Source organism: Heterodontus francisci, chromosome 15, assembly GCF_036365525.1.
Source record: "Heterodontus francisci isolate sHetFra1 chromosome 15, sHetFra1.hap1, whole genome shotgun sequence".
NCBI lineage: Eukaryota > Metazoa > Chordata > Chondrichthyes > Heterodontiformes > Heterodontidae > Heterodontus > Heterodontus francisci.
In genome coordinates, this window is record NC_090385.1 from 97,183,920 (window position 1) to 97,207,747 (window position 23,828).

The 23,828-nt window shown below is 46.2% G+C and overlaps 1 protein-coding gene across 1 annotated transcript in view; it reads left to right on the forward strand.

The window, feature by feature from the left end:
• LOC137377450 (glycine receptor subunit alpha-4-like) overlaps window positions 1–12,707 on the forward strand; it is a 96,489-nt gene extending 83,782 nt beyond the window's left edge. The window contains exons 11-13 of the mRNA XM_068047029.1: window positions 4,032–4,181; window positions 9,775–9,885; window positions 12,426–12,707. Coding sequence (XP_067903130.1) covers window positions 4,032–4,181; window positions 9,775–9,885; window positions 12,426–12,707 — 543 coding nt within the window. The remainder of the gene's footprint in view (window positions 1–4,031; window positions 4,182–9,774; window positions 9,886–12,425) is intronic.
• The last annotated feature ends 11,121 nt before the right edge of the window (window positions 12,708–23,828 follow it).

The following is a 23,828-nucleotide window of genomic DNA, read 5'->3' on the forward strand; positions in this document are numbered from 1 at the left end:
GGAGGCACGGACGGACTGGATGATCAGCGCCAGATTCAACCAGCGGTCGAGGGCCAGCTGAACTTTATTGCGGCAGCCCCTGCAAACCGCGAGGAAATCCCGGAGTTCCGCCGTGGGGATGAGAGGAGATTCGGTGGGAGGCACGAGGGACTACACCACCTCACTGGTGATGGAATCAAGATCATCCTCCGTGCCCCACACCGAATCCCCATCCTCCTCTGTGTCGTCACTGCCAGCGGATGACACCTCCACCACACACTGTGGGGCGGACGTCCCGGCCGCGCCAGCTGGTCCTGCATCCGTCATGATCCCACCCCCAGGATCGATGGCGGAGGAGTCCTCTCTGGGTTCTATTGTGAAACTGGAGCCTGTAGGCACCAGCGGTTCAGACGCTCCTCCACCTCCGTCCCCAGGCCAATGAGTGGTCCAGGGGAGACAGAAGTTCCCGACTCTGGAAATCCAGCCAGAGCCGAGACCGGAGGCGGAGAGAGGAGGCCATCTCCCGCTCCGCCAGCACCCACAGGCCCAGCAAATGGGACAGCATTCTCGGTTATAACCGGGTCGGGTGTCTCCTGGTTGGTGGTGGACTCCGGCTGGGAGGGCCGACCCTCTGGGGCCTCGCCCTCCCCTTCACTCAGGGCACCTGACCCAGTAGCAGTGGCAGAATGGGCGGCGTCCCCAGGCTCCCCCACCACAAGCAGGGCCCCACTTATTCCTTCAGGAGGGGCCTCATGTACCAGGGCCTTCCCCTCCCCTCCATCCTGAGGAATAGGGTGTTCCTGCCTGGTCTTTGTCGCCTTGGTGGTGGCGGTAGGGGAAACCTGGGGACCCGAAACAGGAGACAGCTCCCCTCCAACAGATGGACCCTGCGCCTCAGGGCCCCTTGTTACCTCTGTGGAGGGGTGCCTTCTCCTCTTTTTCCCAGTTGGGTGCGGAGGCTCAGAGACCTCCATGTCATCAGAGGCCTCCACCTCCGCACTCTTTTTTTTTATTCACCCTGGGCCTGAGCCCAGCCCTGGGGCAAGTTGACTTCCCGAGATCGGGCTTTGTGCTGAGCTCAGACTCGGGTACTGTCACGTTGTCCAGGGGACGCGCCTCTCGATGTTTATTTTCCCCTCCGCGCCTTCCTTCCACTTGGACGGTCAGCCCCCTCCCTGCCGGAGACCGTGAAAACCACAGCCTCCGGTACCGACTGAATGGTATCTGGTGGAGGTGTAGGGGGGGTGGGAGGAGGTGCAGCGTCGCCACCCTGGGCCGCCGAGTTGGAGTTGGCAGCCGGGAGGTTGGGGCAGTTTTTACGAACATGCCCCACCCCCTTACAGACATGGCACCGCACCCCGTCCAAGGTCCAGAAGACGCGGTAGGCCGACCCCTGGAACTCTACATTAAAGTGGCCCTCTGTCACCTCCTCCCACGCCAGCTGCATGAATAACTGGCGGCGGAAGGAGTACACGTGTCGGAGGCTGTTCTCCCGAAGACCGAGCAGGACTGGGGTGAGCCCCGTCTTTACCTCCCCCAGATGGTGCAGGTGGGGAAGGAGGAGCTCACCAGGAATGAAGGGCGGGACATTGGATAGAATGAGCCTTTGCGCAGTGGCCTCCAGGGGATCCACTGGCAGAAAGGTCCCGCCCACGGTGAGCCCCTTGCTCAGAGCCAGGGACACCGCCCGCTCGGTCTTCAGGAAAAACACTGCCTTCCCGTACATTTTAGAGGCTGCAACAATGGCCGAAGAGCTGACAACCTCGGCCATTGCTTTCACACATGCCTCTATAGTCATGTTTGGGTGGACTTAGCTCTTGACCCCATGCTTCAATGTTAATAAAGCAAACGGTGACGGGGCAACAGGTGCAGCTGCAGCAGCCGCAGCAGCATATGAACGGGAAGGCCCCGCCACCGGCGAAGGAGGGCTTGCCATGTGGTTTAAGAGCCACGTCCACCCCCAAGAAACAAAACAAATTTACACAATTTTTAAAAAAGCAAACTTTAAACAAAGTGGAGTGGGAGTAGAGGAGGATGGGGTAGGATTGCAAAGGAAAAGGGGAGGATAGGTGACTGAGGCAACTGAGTGGAGGAAGGGAGAGAAAGGCTGAAAAGGATGTTTGATCCAAATGCCAGTTGGAGCACCTTTATCAAAATTAGTCCAAAACTGTTTGTTGTCTTCCAGTTGGGGGAGGCTTCTTCGCCCGGGACGGCTGGAGCCGCCCGGTACTCTCCTCTTCTGATTTTAACAAGACAGTCTTCACCCGGGCAACTCCAGCTGTCCCGAGCAGGCAGTTGGGGTGGGGAGGGAGCTCCCTGTGTGCAAGCACCAATACAAATACAGGGCCCCCTACTGGATTTGGCTGCCCCACCCCTGAGTCTTCAGGCCTCTTCTCCCTCCCCCAAACAGTTCAAACTTAAGAGTTCTTCAGGTGCCCTGACACCCACCTCTCCAAAACAATTGCAGCCTTCCTTGATGGTTTCTCTCCACTCTGTATTCACCTTTCTCCAGTCTCCTCTCTCCAGTTGCTGCAGTCTCCACTCTCCACACTGCAGTTGCTGCAGCACAGGTGCAGCTGCTCCCCCTGATTGCTGGCAGGAAGTGCCCAGCCAATCCCAGTGCTGTACCTGCCCTGGGAGTGTTTGATGGGACATTGTGGAAGGATATCTATGTTAAAATAATCTAAAAATATCCATTTTCAAACAAATCTCAGTTTCAGCCCTAGTGAAGATTTTCAGTGGTTTATGATTCTATAATTTCTATGATGTTGTCACTGCCACCCTCCCGTCATTTTAACGTTTAATACCTTCATGTTCTTTTGTGACTCCTTTCCCTGTAATTTTCCTGTCTCTTTCCTTTAGAGCTGTTTATTTGATGTGGGTGTGGAGATATCCTGCAGGGTCCCGTGGTCAGCATGCTGAAGTTTAGGTGTTGGCGAGAGACGGGATGTGATTTATGCCAGAAGTCTTGGGTTTTGGGTCACCCTGAGTGCCCTTCTTTAGACCCCTTCCTCATCACCTCCCTTACCACTGATGTTGCCCAATCCTTGACAAGTTTCCTTCCCTTCTGCTCTCTATCCTATGAAAATTCATGTTCTGCTCTGTTCGGGACTATGTCTAGTCTGGTTAGAGAAGGTTAATTGAAGTGAATTTAATTCCCGCACACACATCACAAAGGCGGTGCCCACTCCATCACTTTTGCAAAGTATGAGAACTTGAAAATTATGTTATCATTAATTGAGAGTATTTGTTTCTGCACAACTCTGTAAGGCTAGCTGCTTAAGTGGCAGCTGAACCTGAATCTGTATTTCCTTAAATAAAGCTCTTATAAATTGCCCTGGGGAATTTGGTCAGAAACTTGCTTTGCCATCGTAATGTTGCCTAAAATGTGATGGAAAGACCTGTTCATTCACTCATGAGCACCTGATTCTCACCCGCTGAGATATAGCAAGTATGCTCAGAGACCACTTGTATAGCTGTTCACTCTTCCCTCTTCACAAATGCCAATGGGTACATCCACTGTTGAGTGTGATGGCCTGCCATTACAACTAGGAAGATGATTCAGTGGACACCAGCTCTTGTTCCAAGTTCAGTCTCAAAGTCGATGAGGGAGGACTTCATGATTGGCCTTGTTGCCCTAGGGTTAGGAAAGGATGAAAATTAGCCAGTGTTCCTACTCCAAGTTCCTGCAAGTTGCAGGTATGTGAAGACTGGGCTCAGGGGTGATAGGCACAATGAGCCACCCTGTCTTAACTGACACATACAGAATGGTCACTGGGTCAGGGTACATGAGGTGCTGGGTGATCTGTGGGATTGTAAACTGGGAAGAATTGACTCCTTCATTAAGGAAAATATTCAATGAAAGTAACTGAAAGAAATGAATTCACTCCAAATCCAGATGAAATACTCATTCATAAATCACCCTAAAACCTTTGAACATGTCCCTGGCAATGCTGCACCCAACACCTCCTGTTCCTCTTTGGTTTGTCTATTAAGTGCTTTCTCTTTCAACTGTTTTGAGCTTGGAGTAATGACAGTCCATGTCCTGACAGGTCTCTTATGTTAAAGCTATCGACATTTGGATGGCCGTCTGCCTCCTGTATGTTTTTGCTGCATTACTTGAATATGCAGCCGTCAACTTTGTGTCCCGACAGCACAAGGAATTCATGCGGCTTCGAAAGAAACCAAAGCGACGACAGATTGTAAGTCTGAATTGTACGCCCCGAGACTTTGTTTAAGTTTGTCTTGTTAGTTCTAAATCTTAACTGTTTGGCCTTCACAGCCCCATTTAATCCCCTGTAATGTTTATTTGTTTAAGACATTAATAAACTTGCAGAATGGTTGTGTAAATGGGAAATTAATGAAGTGGTGCCTTTTGGTAGGAAGAATAAGAAGGTCACATATTGCTTAGATAATAAAATTCTGAATGGGTTTGAGAAGTAATCTAGGGGTACAGATACACAAATCAATAAAAGTAGTGACACAGGTTACCAAGACCATAAAGAATTGCAAACTAACCACTGGTGTTCATTTTTCGAGGAACAGAATTGAAAAGCAGAGCAGTGTTTGTTCAACTTATATAAAACCTTGGTTGGACCACACTTTGAAAACTGTGCTCAGTTCTAGTCTCCATATTACCATAATGATATAGAGACACTGGTGAAGGTGCAAAATGATCAATAAGGATGATGATACCAGACTATGCAGTTATAATTATCAGGAAAGATTGAACCGGTTGGGCTCTTTTCTCCAGAAAAGAGACGGCTGAGAGATGAACTAACAGAGGCTGTTAAAATTATGAAAATGTTTGATAGGATAGACGTCGAGAAAATGTTTCCTCTTGCAGGTAAAGTCCAAAACTAGGGCCCTAAGAATAAAATAGCCGCTGATACATCTAATAAGGAATTCAGGAGAAACTTCTTTACCCAGAGAGTGGTTGGAATGTGGAACTCACTACCACATGGAGTAGTTGAGGTGAATAGTATAGATGCCTTTTAGGAGAAAGGAGTAGAAGGATATGTTGATCAGGTGTGATGGGATGGGGTGGGAGAAGGTTCTTTGGAGCACAAACAGCAGCATAGACCAGTTGGGGTGAATAGGCTGTTTCTGTGCTTTAAATGCTATGTAATTTGTTATAATATGCATGGTGTGTCGAGTGGATGTGCAACTTCAGCCTTCTCTTTGTACCCAAGCCAAACATTCTATCTCCATATAAACAGAAAATGCTGGAAATACTCAACAGGTCTGGCAGCATCTGTGGAGAGAGAAGCAGAGTTAACGTTTCGGGTCAGTGACCTTAAGACAGAACTGGCAAAGGTTAGAAATGTAGTAGGTTTTAAGCATGTGAAGGAGGGGAAAGAGAGCAAAAGAGAAGGTGTGTGATAGGGCAGATGGCAGGAGAGATTAAATAACAAAAATGTCATAGGTCAAAGGCAAAGGGTATGGTGAAAGACAAAGCATTAGTCCAGAGTGTTAATGACAAAATAATAGACATCTCTGTCCAAAAGCACAAACATGAAAAAACAAGTTTAAGGCAGGCACGTGGTTAAAAAATATAATAATAATAAAAAAAGGCCAGTCATGCTCTGAAATTATTGAACTCAATGTTCAGTTCGGAAGGTTGTAGAGTGTCTAATCGGGAAAATGATGTGCTGTTCCTTGAGCTTGCATTGATGTTCACTGGAACACTGCAACAGACCAAGGGCAGAAATGTGGGCATGAGAGCAGGGTGCTGAATTGAAATGGCCAGGGGTCATGCTTTCGGACTGAGTGAAGGTGTTCCGAAAAGCAGTTACCCAATCTGCATTTGCTCTTCCCAATGTAGAGGAGACCGCATTGTGAGCAGCGAATACAGTATACTACATTGAAAGAAGTAGGCAGCACAGTGGCGCAGTGGTTAGCACCGCAGCCTCACAGCTCCAGCGACCCGGGTTCAATTCTGGGTACTGCCTGTGCGGAGTTTGCAAGTTCTCCCTGTGACTGCGTGGGTTTTCGCCGGGTGCTCCGGTTTCCTCCCACAGCCAAAGACTTGCAGGTTGTTAGGTAAATTGGCCATTATAAATTGCCGCTAGTACAGGTAGGTGGTAGGGGAATTGTGGGGATGTGGTAGGAATATGGGATTAATGTAAAATCAGTATAAATGGGTGGTTGATGGTCGGCACAGACTCGGTGGGCTGAAGGGCCTGTTTCAGTGCTGTATCTCTAAAAAATAAAGTACAAGTAAATCCCTGCTTCACCTGAAAGGAGAGTTTGGGGCCTTGGATGGTGAGGAGAGAGGAGGTAAAAGGGCAGGTGTCACACTTCCTGCGATTGCAGGGGAAGGTGCCGTGGGAAGGGGACGAGGTGTCAGGGGTAATGGAGGAGTGGACGAGGGTGTCATGGAGGGAACGATCCCTTCAGAATGCTGACAGAGGAGGGAAAGATGCGTTTGGTGTTGACATCATGCTGGAGATGGCGTAAATGGTGAAGGATGATCCTTTCGATGTGTAGGCTGGTGGGGTGGAAAGTGAGGACAAGGGGAGTTCTGGAAGAGGGTGAAGGCAGAAGTTTGGGAAATGGGTCGGGCATGGTTGAGGGCCCAGTTAACCACAGTGGGGGGGGAATCCTCAGTTGAGGAAAAAGGAAGACATATCAGAAGTGCTGTTGTGGAAGGTTGCAGCATCAGAGACAGAGAAATTAGGAGAATGGAATGGAGTCCTTACAGGAGGCAGGGTGTGAGGAAGTGGAGTCAAGGTAGCCATGGGAGTTGGTGGGCTTATAATGAATATTAGCAGACAGTCTATCCCCAGATATGGAGACAGAGAAGTTGAGGAAGGGAAGGGCCGTGTTGGAGATGGACCATGCGAAGTTGAGAGAAGGATGGAAATCGGAAACAAAGTTGATAAAGTTTTCCAGTTCGGGGCGAGAGCAGGAAACGGCACCGATACAGTCATCAATGTACCAGAAAAAGAGTTGGGTGAGGGGGCCTGAGTAGGACTGGAACAAGGAATGTTCGACATATCCCACAAAAAGACAGGCATAACCAGGACCCATGCGGGTACCCATAGCAGCACCTTTTATTTGAAGGAAGTGAGTGGAGTTGAAGGAGAAGTTGTTCAATGTGAGAACAAGTTCAGCCAGGTGGAGGAGGGTGGTGGTGGATGGGGACTGGTTGGGCCTCTGTGCAAGGAAGAATCTGAAATCCCTCAGACCATCCTGGTGGGAGATGGAGGTGTAGAGAGATTGGATGTCCAAGTGAAGAGGAGGCGGTTAGGGCCAGGAAACTGGAAACTGCCGAAATGATGTAGGGCGTCAGAAGAGTCATAGATGTAGGTGGGAAGAGACTGGACCAGGGGAGAAAAGATAGAGTCAAGATAGGAAGAAATAAATTCAGTGGGGCAAGAACATGCTGAAACAATGGACCTCTATATACAGTCAGTTGCCAAGACTTGCCTTTTTCTGACTCCAGAGACTTGCCCTTATCTCACCTCCTGCACTGCTGAAACCCTCAGCATCTCTTCAAGAGTCCATCCCTCGAATGCTGAGCCCATCGGCCTACTCCCCTCGAGCAGTCCATTACTACACAGGGTCCCTGCCTGCTATCACCACCTGCCCTTGTGGAATCTGCAGAATATTCTCCAGTCTACAACCTCCTTTATTTCTGCCTCAGGAATTAGTCAGTTCCCATGCCTCCTACCTCAATATCAAAGGCTGGTTTTTCAGTTAGCTGCCTTTTGCAGCTTCCCTCCAAAATCTGTTTGCCTTTCCTCCTCTCTCCTTAGCTTCAAAAGCCCCCATCGATCTCTGCCTTTCTCAAATGCTTTGATCGTTCCTCAGTGTCTCTCTTGCAAAGCACCCTAATGGACAAAGAGCCCTTGCAAATGTAGGTTGTTGTTTTCTGATGAAATTTTAATCCTTGTTTTGAAATCTCTCCATGGTCTTGTTCCTTCCTATCCCTGTAATCTGCTCCAGTTTTCCAACCCTCTGAGATCTCTGCTCCTCTGGCCCCTTGTGCAAACCTGATTATAATTGGTCCGCCATCAGCGGCCGTGCCTTCAGCTGCCTGGGCCTTAAGCACTGGCGTTCCCTCCCTAAACCTCTCCACCTCAACTTTGCTTCTTTAAGTTGCTCCTTAAAACCAAGCTTTTGGTCATCTAGCCAAAAATTAGGTTATGTAGCTCAGTGTCAAATTTTGTTTGATAAGCGCATGAAGCGTCTTAGGACATTTTACTATGTTAAAGGTGTGATATAAATATAAGTTGTTGTTGTTATTGGTAAGTGACATTTTAATTTTAAAAGGAAGTAATTTTACTGAACTAACTCATAATCCACAATGCTAACACAAGGACAAGACGGCAAGGGTGATCATTTCAGTCATCGAGCTCATCCTTCCCTCGATCCCCCAATTACCATCCTGAATAACCTTTACTGTCACTATTCAGGGGGTAGCTTATTCTTAACAGTGTCTGTCAGTTGCCCTCTGTTAATGTGTTGCACTCTGAATGCTGTATTTGGGCAGATGTTGGGGCAGATTTTGCTGGAGTGGGGCATCTCGCAATGTGCCCCATTGGTGACACTTATTCAGGCAGGTTTAGTTTTGAACATTTTTTGCTGACAATGTTGCTGTAAGTGTGAGTTGACAACAACACTACGAGGGCAACAGGGTATTTGGGACCTTGGTGAACAATGGGACAAGCACTATCACCCCTTAACTCATGATTCAAGTATTGAGAAAGAAAGAGAGGATGAATGAGAGGAAGGCTGAATTAGAGTGGGGGAAATTCAACATCAAAACACAAAAAGAGAAATAAAGAGAGGGAAAGAAAGGCTGGATTAAAAGAGAGAGAAAAAAGAGGAGTAAGAAAATAAAATAAAATTTCAAATCTAGCATTTTAAATTTCCTAAAACAATTCACAAGATGGCGAAATGATACTCCACAGTTATAATTGTTCCTTTCTGGGCCAGAGAGCTTGATATCCAGTCATTAACAACAGTCATAAAAACAAGAAATGCTGGAAATACTCAGCAGGTCTGGCTGCATCTGTGGAGAGAGAAGTAGAGTTAACGTTTTAGGTCAGTGACCCTTCACAGATGCTGCCAGACCTGCTGAGTATTTCCAGCATTTCTTGTTTTTATTTCAGATTTCCAGCATCCGCAGTATTTTGCTTTTATTAACAATTGCCACATTGCTAAGAGTGTTTACACTGTTAATTATTGGACTTGTCTTTCTGGGGCGAGTTCAGTGGACAATTAATGTGCAAAGGCAGCAACTTCATGAAACTCACAGGGAGGTGAGACACGAGATGCCATTTTCATGAAGCTAATTGCGAAAAGTACAAATCAGCAGCAAGTTGTGGTGAAACACAATTCAAGGGGTATCTCTTTCCACAAATTGTTGGCTGATTTTCACATTAATCATGGTGTGCGCCATTCAAGCACCATTATTTTTCAGCAAAATCTGGCCCATTGTTTATAAAATTCTCCATTATGTCCGGCCATGAATTTCCTCTCGTGGCATTATGACTGAGGATTGATGGACTCAGCCCCTGTAGCAGTTCACAAAGAAATGCTCTGCACAAAATGTTTCCCCCCATACTGTCTGAAACCAGCAGGTTGAACAAGATACACCAGTTCTCAAGTCACGCTTTAAATGTCTTGGGTTAAGGGGCAATTCAGTAGGATATGTGCTTCCATCAGCTCTAATTCTGGTTTGGGTGGAGCTATAAGATTGCTTTGGCCGAACTCGGGTTGTTCTACTTGGTTCCTTTAATTCCCACTTTCTCTGCTTTTGTTTTCACTGGGCCGTGTCTATGATAGGGACTGGTTAACCGAACCGAAAGTGGTGATTCGCTGGGGCCTGAGTATGGCCTGAGGAGCAGGGAGCCAACATTTGGGACTCTGACTCAATTCTGCAACCTAAGCTTCAGGGTAAAATTGTGGTGTTGTGTCTGTGGTGTGTGCCTGTCACTGCAAAACTGAATGTATTCTCCGTTCCTTATCCGTGTGAAAAAGAAGGTGGGTGTATTTTGACAGTGGAGAAAAACTCCTGGAATATCTTTATGCACTGTGCATGTTACAATATCAATAATAATCTCAAAGCCTTATGAAATAAACCAATTTATGACATTTTCCAGGTTTGGGAAAGATGTGAAAAGTACATTCTGAGTTCCATGTCCAGCTAATTGTGCAACATCTAATAGATCTTGGACTGTAGTTACAGCCTTTCAAAAGTAATTCATCCATTGTGAAACATGTAGGATAAGCCAAGGCCTGGACTGAGTATCCACCCTACAGAGAGGACAAGGCCAGGACTGAGTATCCACCCTAGAGAGAGGACACGACCAGGACTGAGTATCCACCCTAGAGACAGGACAAGGCCAGGACTGAGTATCCACCCTAGAGACAGGACAAGGCCAGGACTGAGTATCCACCCTAGAGAGAGGACAAGGCCAGGACTGAGTATCCACCCTAGAGAGAGGACAAGGCCAGGACTGAGTATCCACCCTAGAGAGAGGACAAGGCCAGGACTGAGTATCCACCCTAGAGAGAGGACAAGGCCAGGACTGAGTATCCACCCTAGAGAGAGGACAAGGCCAGGACTGAGTATCCACCCTAGAGAGAGGACAAGGCCAGGACTGAGTATCCACCCTAGAGAGAGGACAAGGTCAGGACTGAGTATCCACCCGAGAGAGAGGACAAGGCCAGGACTGAGTATCCACCCTAGAGAGAGGACAAGGCCAGGACTGAGTATCCACCCTAGAGAGAGGACAAGGCCAGGACTGAGAGAGAGGGTAATTGTTGACGGGCTGTTTCCAGTGGTGTTCCGCAGGGCTCAGTACTGGGTCCCCTGCTTTTTGCGGTGTATATTAACAATTTGAACGTAAATGTAGGGGGCATGATCAAGAAATCCTGGCCTTGTCCTCTCTCTAGGGTGGATACTCAGTTCTGGCCTTGGTTTTTCTGTGGGTGGCACAGTGGCGCAGTGGTTAGCACCGCAGCCTCACAGATCCAGCAACCCGGGTTCGGTTCTGGGTACTGCCTGTGTGGAGTTTGCAAGTTCTCCCCGTGGCCGTGTGGGTTTCCTCCGGGTGCTCCGGTTTCCTCCCACATGCCAAAGACTTGCAGGTTGATAGGTAAATTGGCCGTTGTAAATTGCTCCCAGTTTAGGTAGGTGGTAGGAGAATTGAGGGAAGGTGGGGATGTGAAAGGGAAATAGGATTAATATAAATGGGTGGTTGATGGCTGGTGTGGACTCGAAGGGCCTGTTTCGGTGCAGTATCTCTCTATGACTTGTGAGAGAGGATAGGACTGGTACTGCCCACCCTTGTGAGAGAGGATAGGACTGGTACTGCCCACCCTTCTGAGAGAGGATAGGACTGGTACTGCCCACCCTTGTGAGAGAGGATAGGACTGGTACTGCCCACCCTTGTGAGAGAGGATAGGACTGGTACTGCCCACTCTCGTGAGAGTGGATAGGACTGGTACTCCCACCCTTATGAGAGAGGATAGGACTGGTACTGCCCACTCTTGTGAGAGAGGATAGGACTGGTACTGCCCACTCTTGTGAGAGTGGATAGGACTGGTACTGCCCACCCTTCTGAGAGTGGATAGGACTGGTACTGCCCACCCTTCTGAGAGTGGATAGGACTGGTACTGCCCACCCTTCTGAGAGAGGATAGGACTGGTACTGCCCACCCTTATGAGAGAGGATAGAACTGGTACTGCCCACCCTTGTGAGAGTGGATAGGACTGGTACTGCCCACCCTTCTGAGAGTGGATAGGACTGGTACTGCCCACCCTTCTGAGAGTGGATAGGACTGGTACTGCCCACCCTTGTGAGAGAGGATAAGACTGGCACTGCCCATCCTTGTGAGAGTGGATAGGACTGGTACTGCCCCCCCTTGTGAGAGAGGATAGGACTGGTACTGCCCACTCTCGTGAGAGAGGATAGGACTGGTACTGCCCACCCTTGTGAGAGTGGATAGGACTGGTACTGCCCACTCTTGTGAGAGTGGATAGGACTGGTACTGCCCACCCTTGTGAGAGAGGATAGGAGTGGTACTGCCCACCCTTGTGAGAGAGGATAGGACTGGTACTGCCCACTCTCGTGAGAGAGGATAGGACTGGTACTGCCCACCCTTGTGAGAGTGGATAGGACTGGTACTGCCCACTCTTGTGAGAGTGGATAGGACTGGTACTGCCCACCCTTGTGAGAGAGGATAGGAGTGGTACTGCCCACTCTTGTGAGAGTGGATAGGACTGGTACTGCCCACCCTTGTGAGAGAGGATAGGACTGGTACTGCCCACCCTTGTGAGAGTGGATAGGACTGGTACTGCCCACCCTTCTGAGAGAGGATAGGACTGGTACTGTGTGCCCACCGTATTGCATGCCCTTGGTACAGAATGATGATGAGTGAGTGTGAGTCAGCCTCCTAATGGAACGTTTTTGCTCTGTTTTCAAACAGCAGGAGGAGGAGCAGCAGCGGGACAGCAGCTTCTATTTCCGTGGCTACGGCCTGGGGCATTGTGTGCAAGTGAAGGACAGCACGGAGCTGGAGGGAACGAGACCATTTAACTCTCCACGCCCCCCACCTAGAGACACAGAGTCCATCCGGCAGAGATTTTTGGACAGAGCCAAACAGATTGACAGGATATCCCGTGCCGTCTTTCCACTCACATTTCTAATATTTAATATTTTTTATTGGCTCACATATAAAATCATACGGCATCGGGATATTCATGAGGTTTAAATCAGCACCATTACTGAAATAATTTGCTACAAACAGACACAGAGGCACAGAGAAACACACAGACACACAGGCACAGAGAAACACACAGACACAGAGGCACAGAGAAACACACAGACACACAGGCACAGAGAAACACACAGACACAGAGGCACAGAGAAACACACAGACACACAGGCACAGAGAAACACACAGACAAATAAAGTATTGGATCAGATGACGTGTCAAGTGTCCCATTGGTCCACCATATTGAATCCATGCAATGATTGTTCAGCTGCAGCTGAGTGTGTTTAAAATGGAACCCAAATATATTGGGCAATATGCAGTTTCTGACCTACAGTGTGCCCCCTACACCAGGTTATGATTGTTATTACATTTGGTCGCCTATAACAGATCATTCCTGTTCATAGGTGAGTTGGTCTTGTCGAGAGTTGGACAGACACAAAGGGCTAAATGGTCTCCTCCTGTGCTGTAACCACTCTATTATTCTATAGAAGCATGAATCATAAAATGGTTACAGCACAGAAAGAGGCCATTCAGCCTCTCGGTCCTACAGCTCTCTGCAAAAGCAATTTAGCTTGTCCCACTCTCTGGCCCTTTCCCCATAGCCTGGCAAATATTTTCTCTTCAGTTGCTTATCCAATTCCCTTTTGAAAGAAACAATTGAATCATCCTCCAACACACTCTCAGGCAGTGCATTCCAGATCCTAACAACTCGCTGCATAAAAAATGTTTCTCCCAATGTCGCCTTTGGTTCTTTTGCCATTCACCTTAAATCAGTGTCCTCTGGTTCTCAACCCATTTGCCAATGGGAGCAGTTTCTCTCTATCTACTCTGTTTAGACCACTCATGATTTTGAGCACCTCTATCAAATCTCTTAATCTTCTCTTCTCTAATGAGAACAGCCCTAGTTTCTCCAATCTATCGATGTCCCTGAAGTTCTTCATCCATGAAACCATTCTCGTAAATCTTTTCTGAACCCTCTCAAAAACTTTCACATCCTTCGAAAAGGGTGATGCCCAGAATTGGGCACAAGACTCCAGCTAAGGCTGAACCAGTGTTTTATAAAGGTTCACCATAACTTCCTTGCTTTTGTACTCTAAGCTTCTATTCATAAAGCCCAGGATCCCTTATGCCTTAGCCTGCCCTGCCACCTTCAGTGATTTTAGCATATATAACCTCAGGTTCCTGCACCCACTTTAGAATTGTACCCTTTAATTTATATTGCCTCTCCTTGTTCTTCCTACCAAAATGAATCACTTCACACTTCTCTGCATGAATTTCATCTACTACATGTCTGCCCATTCCACCAGCCTATGTCCTCTTTATGTTTATCACTCTCCTCATAGTTCACAGTACTTCCAAGTTTTATATCACCTGCAAATTTTGAAATTGTGCCCTATACATCCAAATCTAGGTCATTAATATATATCAAGAAAAGCAGGGGTCCTAACACTGCTCTCTGGGAAATCCCACTGTATACCTTTCTCCAGTCCGAAAAACAACCGTTCACAACTACTCTGTTTCCTGTCACTCAGCCACTTTTGTATCCATGTTACTACTGTCCTGTTTATTCCATGGACTCTAACTTTGTTGACAAGACTGTTATTTGGCACTTTATCAAACACCTTTTGGAAGTCAATGTACACCATATCAACCGCATTACCCTCATCAACCCTTTCTGTTACCTCATCAAAAAACCTCAGTCAAATTTAATGTGATTTGCCTTTAACAAATCTATGCTGGCTTTTCCTAATTTATCCACACTTTTCCAAGTGACTGTTAATTCTGTCCTGGATTATTGTTTCTAAAAGCTATCCTACCACTAGGGTTAAACCGACTGGCCTGTAGTTGCTGGGTTTATCCTGCATCCTTTTTTGAACAAAGATGAAACATTTGCAATCCCCAGTTTAGTTTAGAGATACAGCACTGAAACAGGCCCTTCGGCCCACCGAGTCTGTGCCGACCATCAACCACCCATTTATACTAATCCTACACTAATCCCATATTCCTACCACATCCCCACCTGTCCCTATATTCCCCTACCACCTACCGTTACGAGGGACAATTTATAATGGCCAATTTACCTACCAACCTGCAAGTCTTTTGGCTTGTGGGAGGAAACCGGAGCACCCGGAGAAAACCCACGCAGACACAGGGAGAACTTGCAAACTCCACACAGGCAGTACCCAGAATTGAACCCGGGTCGCTGGAGCTGTGAGGCTGCGGTGCTAACCACTGCGCCACTGTGCCGCCCTGATGGTTCTGGAACCATCACTAGATCTAAGGAGGATTGGAAGATTATAGCCAGTACCTCTGCAGTTTCCACCCTTACATCGCTTAGAATCCTCAGGTGAAACCCATTCGGTCCTGGTGGCTTATTTACTTTAAGTACAGCTAGCCTTTCGAACACCTCCTCGATCAATTTTTAGCCCAGCTAGTATCTCAATTACCTCTTCTTTCATTATGACTGTGGCAACATCTCCTTCCTTGGTAAAGACAGCTACAAAGTACACATTTAGTACTTCAATCATGCTCTCTGCCTCCATGCATAGATCCCCTTTTTAGTTCTTAATTGGTCCCACCACTCCTCTTACTACCCTTTTACTATTTATATGCTTATAGAAGACTTTTGGATTCCCTTTTATGTCAGCTGCCAGTCTCTTTCCTTTGCATTTTGTTTTTCACTTGTCCTCTGAACTTCCTATATTTAACCTCGTTCTCATATCAACTAGGAGTAAGAGTAGGCTATTCGGCCCCTCGAGCCTGCTCTGCCATTCTATATAAGATTGAGGCTGATCTGTTTGTGGACTCAACCCCACTTTCCTGCCTACCCCCGATACCCTTTGACTTCCTTATTTATCAAGAATCTGTCTACCTCTGCCTTAAAAACATTCAATGAACCTGCCTCCACCGTTCTCTGGGAAGAGAGTTCCACAGACTCACAACCCTCTAAGAGAAAAAATTTCCCCTCATCTCTGTCTTAAATGGGAGACCCTTATTTTTAAACTGTACCTCCTAGTTTTAGTCTCTCCCACGAGGGGAAACATCCTTTCAACATCCACCCTGTCAAGCCCCCCAGGATCTTTTATGATTCAATAAGATCACACCTCATCCTTCTAAACTCCAATGAATACAGACCCAACCTGTCCAAGCTTTCCTCATAAGATAACCCTCTTATCCCAGGAATCAATCAAATGATCTTCTCTGAACTGCTTCCAATGCAATTATATCCTTTCTTAAGTAAGAAGACCAAAACTGTACGCAGTACTCTAGATGTGGTCTCACCAATACCCTGTACAACTGTAGCAAAATCTCTACTTTTGTATTCCATTCTCCTTGCAACAAACGATAACATTCCGTTTGCTTTCTTTACCACTTGCTGTACCTACATACTAACTTTCTGCAGTCTCTCTCCATTTAAATAATATGTTGCCTTTCCAGTCTTCTGGCCAAAGTGGACAAATTCACACTTTCCCACATTATATTCCATCTGCCAAATCTTTTTCCACTCACTTAACCTATTTATATCCCTTTGTAGACTCCTTATGTCCTCTTCACAACTTACTCTCCTACCTATCTTTGAGTCATCAGCAAATTTAGCAACCATACATTCTGTCCCTTCATCCAAATTTTTGATATAGATTGTAAATAGTTGAGGCCCCAGCACTGATCCCTGTGGCACTCCAATCGTTACATCTTGCCAACCCGAAAATGACCCATTTATGCCGACTCTGTATCCTGTTAGTTAACCAATCCTCTATCCATGCTAATATGTTACCCCTATACCACGGGCTCTTATTTTGTTTAGTAACCTTTGATGTGGCATCTTGTCAAATGCCTTCTAGAAATCTAAGTACCCTACATCCACAGGTTCCCCTTTATCCACATTGCTTGTTACTTCCTCAAAGAACTCTAATAAATTAGTAAAACATGATTTCCCTTTCACAAAACTATATTGATTCTGTCTGTTTGCATTGAGATTTTCTAAATGACCTGCTATAACCTTCTCAATAATAGATTCCAGCATTTTCCCTATGACAGATGTTAAGGTAACTGGCCTGTAGTTTCCTGCTTTCTGTCTTCCTCCTTTCTTGAATAGTGGAGTTACATTAACTATTTTCCAATCTGATGGGACCGTTCCAGAATCGAGGGAACTTTGGAAAATTAAAACCACTATCTCAGCAGCCACTTCTTTTAAGACCCTAGGATGAAGTCCATCAGGACCTAGGAACTTGTCAGCTTTTAGCTCTAATCATTTTCTCAGTACCCTTTCCCTGGTGATGGTAATTGTTTCCAGTTCCTCCCTCCCTTTCAACTCTCGATTCCCTATTATTTCTGGGATGTTAGTTGTATCCTCTACAGTGAAAACAGATTCAAAAGATCTGTTCAATTCCTCTGCCATTTCCTTATTTTCCATTATTAATTACCCAGACTCACTCTCTGAAGGACCAACACTCTTTTCCTTTTTAAATACCTGTAGAAACTCTTACTATCTGTTTTTATATTTCTAGCTAGCTTTCTCTTGTACCCTAATTTCTTTCTCATTATTCTTTTAGTCATTCTTTGCTGTTTTTTTAAGTTCTGTCCTATCATCTGACCTGTCACTACTCTTTGCTGAATTGTACGCTTTTTCCTTCAATTTGATACTATCTTTAACTTCCTTCATTAGCCACGGATGGTACGTCCTTTCCCTAGAGTCTTTCTTTCTCATTGGAATGTATCTTTGCTGAGTGTTATGAAATATCTCCTTAAATGTCTGCCACTGCATCTCTCCTGACCTATCCCTTAACCTCATTTCCCAGTTTACTTTCACCAGCTCTGTCTTCAAATCCTCATAATTACCCTTATTTAAGTTAAAAATACTAGTCTTAAATCCACACTTCTCACCCTCAAACTGAAAGCAAAATTCAATCATGTTGTGATCACTGCTACCTAGGGGTGCCTTTACTGTGAGATCACTGGTATTATCCACCTGATATCTGTCATACACACTGTTTTGTGCTTCATCTGACTCTCTATCTCTTTCATCATCCAGGGAGCTCTGGTTACAGTTGCCTTACCTTTCCTGCTCGTGGGAATGCATCTCGACAGTAACCAAACTATCTCCTCTTTAAAGGCAGCCCATTGTTCTGTTACAGTTTTTCCTACCAATCTTTCATTCCAATTTACCTGAGCCAGGTCTTTTCTCAATCCACTGAAATTGTCCCTCCTCCAATTAATTATTCTTACTCTGGATTGTTCCTTGTCCTTTTCCATATCTGATCTAAACTTCATGATGCTCTGAACTCTGTTCCCTAAATGTTCCTCGACTGACATTTGATCCATTTGACTCACTTCATTCCCCAGAACCAGGTCCAGCAATGCTTCCTTAATCATTGGGCCAGAAACGTACTGATCAAGAAAATTCTCCTGAACACACTTCAGAAACTCTTCCCCATCTCTGCCCTTTACAGCATTACTATCGCAGTCTCCATTACTATTGCAGGCTATATTAGGATAATCGAAGTCCTCCATTATCACTGCTTTGTAGTTTTTCTGCCTTTCTGTAAGTTTTCTGCAAATGTGTTCCTCTATATCTTTTCCACCAGAATAGAATGCACCTAGTTCTTTTTTTCTTTCTTTTGGGCCTCCTTATCTCGAGAGACAATGGATACGCGCCTGGAGGTGGTCAGTGGTTTGTGAAGCAGCGCCTGGAGTGGCTATAAAGGCCAATTCTGGAGTGACAGGCTCTTCCACAGGTGCTGCAGAGAAATTTGTTTGTTGGGGCTGTTGCACAGTTGGCTCTCCCCTTGCGCCTCTGTCTTTTTTCCTGCCAACTACTAAGTCTCTTCGACTCGCCACAATTTAGCCCTGTCTTTATGGCTGCCCGCCAGCTCTGGCGAATGTTGGCAACTGACTCCCACGACTTGTGATCAATGTCACACGATTTCATGTCGCGTTTGCAGACGTCTTTATAACGGAGACATGGACGGCCGGTGGGTCTGATACCAGTGGCGAGCTCGCTGTACAATGTGTCTTTGGGGATCCTGCCATCTTCCATGCGGCTCACATGGCCAAGCCATCTCAAGCGCCGCCGACTCAGTAGTGTGTATAAGCTGGGGGTGTTGGCCGCTTCAAGGACTTCTGTGTTGGAGATATAGTCCTGCCACCTGATGCCAAGTATTCTCCGAAGGCAGCGAAGATGGAATGAATTGAGACGTCGCTCTTGGCTGGCATACGTTGTCCAGGCCTCGCTGCCGTAGAGCAAGGTACTGAGGACACAGGCCTGATACACTCGGACTTTTGTGTTCCGTGTCAGTGCGCCATTTTCCCACACTCTCTTGGCCAGTCTGGACATAGCAGTGGAAGCCTTACCCATGCGCTTGTTGATTTCTGCATCTAGAGACAGGTTACTGGTGATAGTTGAGCCTAGGTAGGTGAACTCTTGAACCACTTCCAGAGCGTGGTCGCCAATATTGATGGATGGAGCATTTCTGACATCCTGCCCCATGATGTTCGTTTTCTTGAGGCTGATGGTTAGGCCAAATTCATTGCAGGCAGACGCAAACCTGTCGATGAGACTCTGCAGGCATTCTTCAGTGTGAGATGTTAAAGCAGCATCGTCAGCAAAGAGGAGTTCTCTGATGAGGACTTTCCGTACTTTGGACTTCGCTCTTAGACGGGCAAGGTTGAACAACCTGCCCCCTGATCTTGTGTGGAGGAAAATTCCTTCTTCAGAGGATTTGAACGCATGTGAAAGCAGCAGGGAGAAGAAAATCCCAAAAAGTGTGGGTGCGAGAACACAGCCCTGTTTCACACCACTCAGGATAGGAAAGGGCTCTGATGAGGAGCCACCATGTTGAATTGTGCCTTTCATATTGTCATGGAATGAGGTGATGATACTTAGTAGCTTTGGTGGACATCCGATCTTTTCTAGTAGTCTGAAGAGACCACGTCTGCTGACGAGGTCAAAGGCTTTGGTGAGATCAATGAAAGCAATGTAGAGGGGCATCTGTTGTTCACGGCATTTCTCCTGTATCTGACGAAGGGAGAACAGCATGTCAATAGTCGATCTCTCTGCACGAAAGCCACACTGTGCCTCAGGGTAGACGCGCTCGGCCAGCTTCTGGAGCCTGTTCAGAGCGACTCGAGCAAAGACTTTCCCCACTATGCTGAGCAGGGAGATTCCACGGTAGTTGTTGCAGTCACCGCGGTCACCTTTGTTTTTATAGAGGGTGATGATGTTGGCATCGCGCATGTCCTGGGGTACTGCTCCCTCGTCCCAGCACAGGCATAGCAGTTCATGTAGTGCTGAGAGTATAGCAGGCTTGGCACTCTTGATTATTTCAGGGGTAATGCTGTCCTTCCCAGGGGCTTTTCCACTGGCTAGAGAATCAATGGCATCACTGAGTTCCGATTTGGTTGGCTGTTCGTCCAGCTCATCCATGACTGGTAGAGGCTGGGCTGCATTGAGGGCAGTCTCAGTGACAGCATTCTCCCTGGAGTACAGTTCTAGGTAGTGCTCAACCCAGCGGTCCATCTGTTTGCGTTGGTCAGTGATTATGTCCCCCGATTTAGATTTGAGGGGGGTGATCTTCTTGATGGTTGGCCCAAGAGCTCTCTACATGCCATCATACATTCCTCTGTAGTGTAATGGTATCTCTATTGTTTCTGAACTCCAACCAAATAGGTTCTGTCCTTGACCCTTCCTGTACATTCTCTCTCTCTAGCACTGTAATATTCTCCTTAATCAATACTGCCACCCCTCCTCCTTTCTTTCTTATCTTTCCTGAACACCTTGTATCCAGGAATATAGTACCCAGCCTTGCCCCTTTTTTGAGCCATTATTGCCGCAACATTATATTCCCAGGTGACTATCTGTGCCTGCAGTTCCCAAATTTATTTACCACACTTCAGGCATTTGCATAAATACATTATTAACCTGAATTAGATCTTATTGTATTCCCTCATAGTCTGACCCATTGTGATGCCTTACTATTTCTTATTCGAGTTCTATCTGTCTCCCCCAATCATTTGTGCCCTTGTTTCTCCTTTTTATCCTGGTCGCTATCCCTCAAATTATTTTAAACCCTCTCTGCGAGCACTAGTGAACTGTCCTGCAAGGACATTGGTCCCGGCTCTGCTGAGGTGCAACCCATCTAGCCTGTACAGGGCCACTCTCCCCAGAACTGGTCCCAATGTCCCAGGACGCTAAAGTCCTCCCCCCTACACTATCTTTCGTTCCTCAAATTCATCGACTCTATCCTCCTATTTCTATACGCACTAGCATATGGCAGCGGGTGTAATCCAGAGATTACACTTCTTAATCTCTTTCCCAGCTTCATAAAATCTGCCTGCAGGCCCTCATCCCACTTTCTATCTATGTCAATATGGACCACGGCCTCTGGCTGTTCACCCTCCCCACTCAGAATGTGCTGCAACTGCTCAGAGACCTCCTTGACCCAAGCAGCAGGGAGGCAACACACCACCCTGGAGTCACATCGCTGACCACAGAAGCACCTGTCTGTTCCCCTCACTATAAAATGCTCTCAGGGGACTCCTGCACTGCCTGCCAGGCCATCCTTGTCCGCCTGGTGGTCACCCAGTCCCCCTCTGCCTGCACCCTCAAAGTGCGGGGTGACCACCTCCTTAAAAATGCTATCCACATGTTATTACAGAGTCTATCCCCTATACCAGTACAGACCTGTCAACACACAGACTGGGGGTACTCACTTCATGCCCACCTCCCAGAAACCTGCTTGGAGATTTCTTTGTTCTGTTGACAAAACTGCTCGTGGCTACATCTGAGGTTAACTTGAGTGTATTCCCTATTGCTGTGGATGTTTCCCGAAACCAGCAGGAAAGGACTGGCTTTTTTTTTTCCAATAGCTTTTGAAATGTGACACCTGATGTGGAGCCAATAGATCTCTAAACAGTTACAGTTACTAGCTGTTCAACTGTGTCCCTGCTCAGAGGAAATCAAGACCAAATGTAATCTTCAGGTGAAGTGAGGTTCAGGGTCAGGGTTCATTGTATGTGGGTCGCAGATGGAATTCAATCCCATCATGCAGTAACACTTTCACCCCTTACTTTTAAATTTCCGATGTCCAAATTTATAATGAGAATTTTTATGTAAACCTGTCATGATATAATCACACCCTCCAATCAGTAGTGAGGCTGCAGTGCCTCCACTGGCAGGTGGATGTAATTGCACTGTGACATGTTTACATAGGAGCTTTCCTTTATAAATGTCAGCAGAAAAACTTGTTATTGAAGAAGTGGCCAGTAAGGGTGCCCTGCTGTAAGATTTTAAAAATTGAATATATAGATATGGATAAAAAGAGATGGAACATATCTCTTTCCATGTAATGTGTAAGTTTGTCCTTCGCACACTGTTTGATACTGCACCTGCCCCTTCGAAATTGTAAAATGAAATGGAACTTAAATGAACAGAAAAACAAATGGTAACACTTTTCATACAACAAGGAGAAGGCCATTCAGTCTGTCAGGCCTGTTACATAGGAACAGGAGGCAGCCATTCTGCCCATCGCGCTTGTTCTATAGGAACTGGAGGAGGCTAATAAACACTTAGGATCTATTTTCCCATTCTGTCAGACCTGTACCTCAATTCCATTTACCTTGATACTCTTACATGACAAAATTCAATTGATTTTAGTCTTGAAAGTTCCAATGGACTCCGCAGCATCCACAGCATTTTGGGGAAGAGAGTTCCAGACATCTTTGTGTAGAAAAAGTACTTCCTGATTTCACCCCTGAATGGCCTGGCTCTAATTATAAGATTGTGAAATGCACTGTGAATAGAACAGAAGACTTGAACAGTTACATATGTCCCAGTCCCACTCTCACACATGGTTTTCAATACTGTAGGACTAGAGCCATAAACTGGCTAGGTTCTATATCTGAAACTCTTTCCCTAAACTGCTACACCTCACTACCTCCCTGTCCATTTCACCAACCCCCCTGAAAAATTGTCCCTTTGCCATATCTTCAGTGCTCTCTTTCAATTTGGGTATCAGTGCTTCATGTCTGTTTTTAACCCTTTGTTAAACAACGTGGGATATTTATTGTGTTTAAGATTCAGTTTTGCTTTATAAGTAACTTTTTTGTCATGGCTTCACTGCTTCATAAAGAACCCTTTGTTAAAAACATGAAATAGATGGGCAGAAGGAGGTGACTGGGAGAGATTACACTACTAATTGAGAGATTCTGGAATCATAAACCAAGAGCACAATGTTTATAACTGACAACTTGATCTCAAATCGAGATTAATGTCTTCAGAATCCTCCCACCCACTCAGTGATCTGATTAAGAATACTGCTTTGTTATAAAACAGGGAAACACTGAATTTACAGTGAGTAAGTGTTACATGCACAGTAAATTTCCCACTGGAGCTACACCAGGCAATTGGGAAATAAATCGAGAAAATAAAAGTGTTTGCAAAATCCTGCTTTTGCGGGGAGGACACTGTGTGTACATGTGTGCGTGCATTTTTATGTGTAGGTATGCATGTGTGCGTATGCATGCATATGTGTGCGTATACATACATTTCCATGTGCTTGTACATGTGTGTGTATATGTGAAAGCATTTGTGCATGCATGTATGTACATGTGTTCACGTGCATCTGTGTACATGCATTTATGTGTGTGTCCATGTGTATATGTGCATATATGCATTTGTACAACTGTATGTATGTGTGTTTGGGCTGTTGTTTATAGAGCAGAGGACAGTAACGCCACCATCCCAGTCCGTGGAGTAAAGACATCCCCCAGCATCAGTGGAGGCCTGCCCTATTTCCACTCACCTGGGTGTACCACACAACAGTAGAGGCTCACTACGTAATGGCACCTGTTTCTCCTCCCAGCACTGACTGCTTGTGTATGCAATACCCTTCTGTACATGAACATATTTCTAATTTTTCTGTGCCATAATTTCTTGTATATTAAATTTTGAGACAAAACAACACCTCTGCTGTAGATGTATTCATGTCTCTGATTAAAATGATCCACATCACAACTGATCACTTCCCCACTTTCCTGCGCATTGGGATTAGGTTTAAAATGCATTATTTGTTTTGCCGACATATTCGTTTATTTTTTTCTTTTAATCAGCTTGCTCTCAAG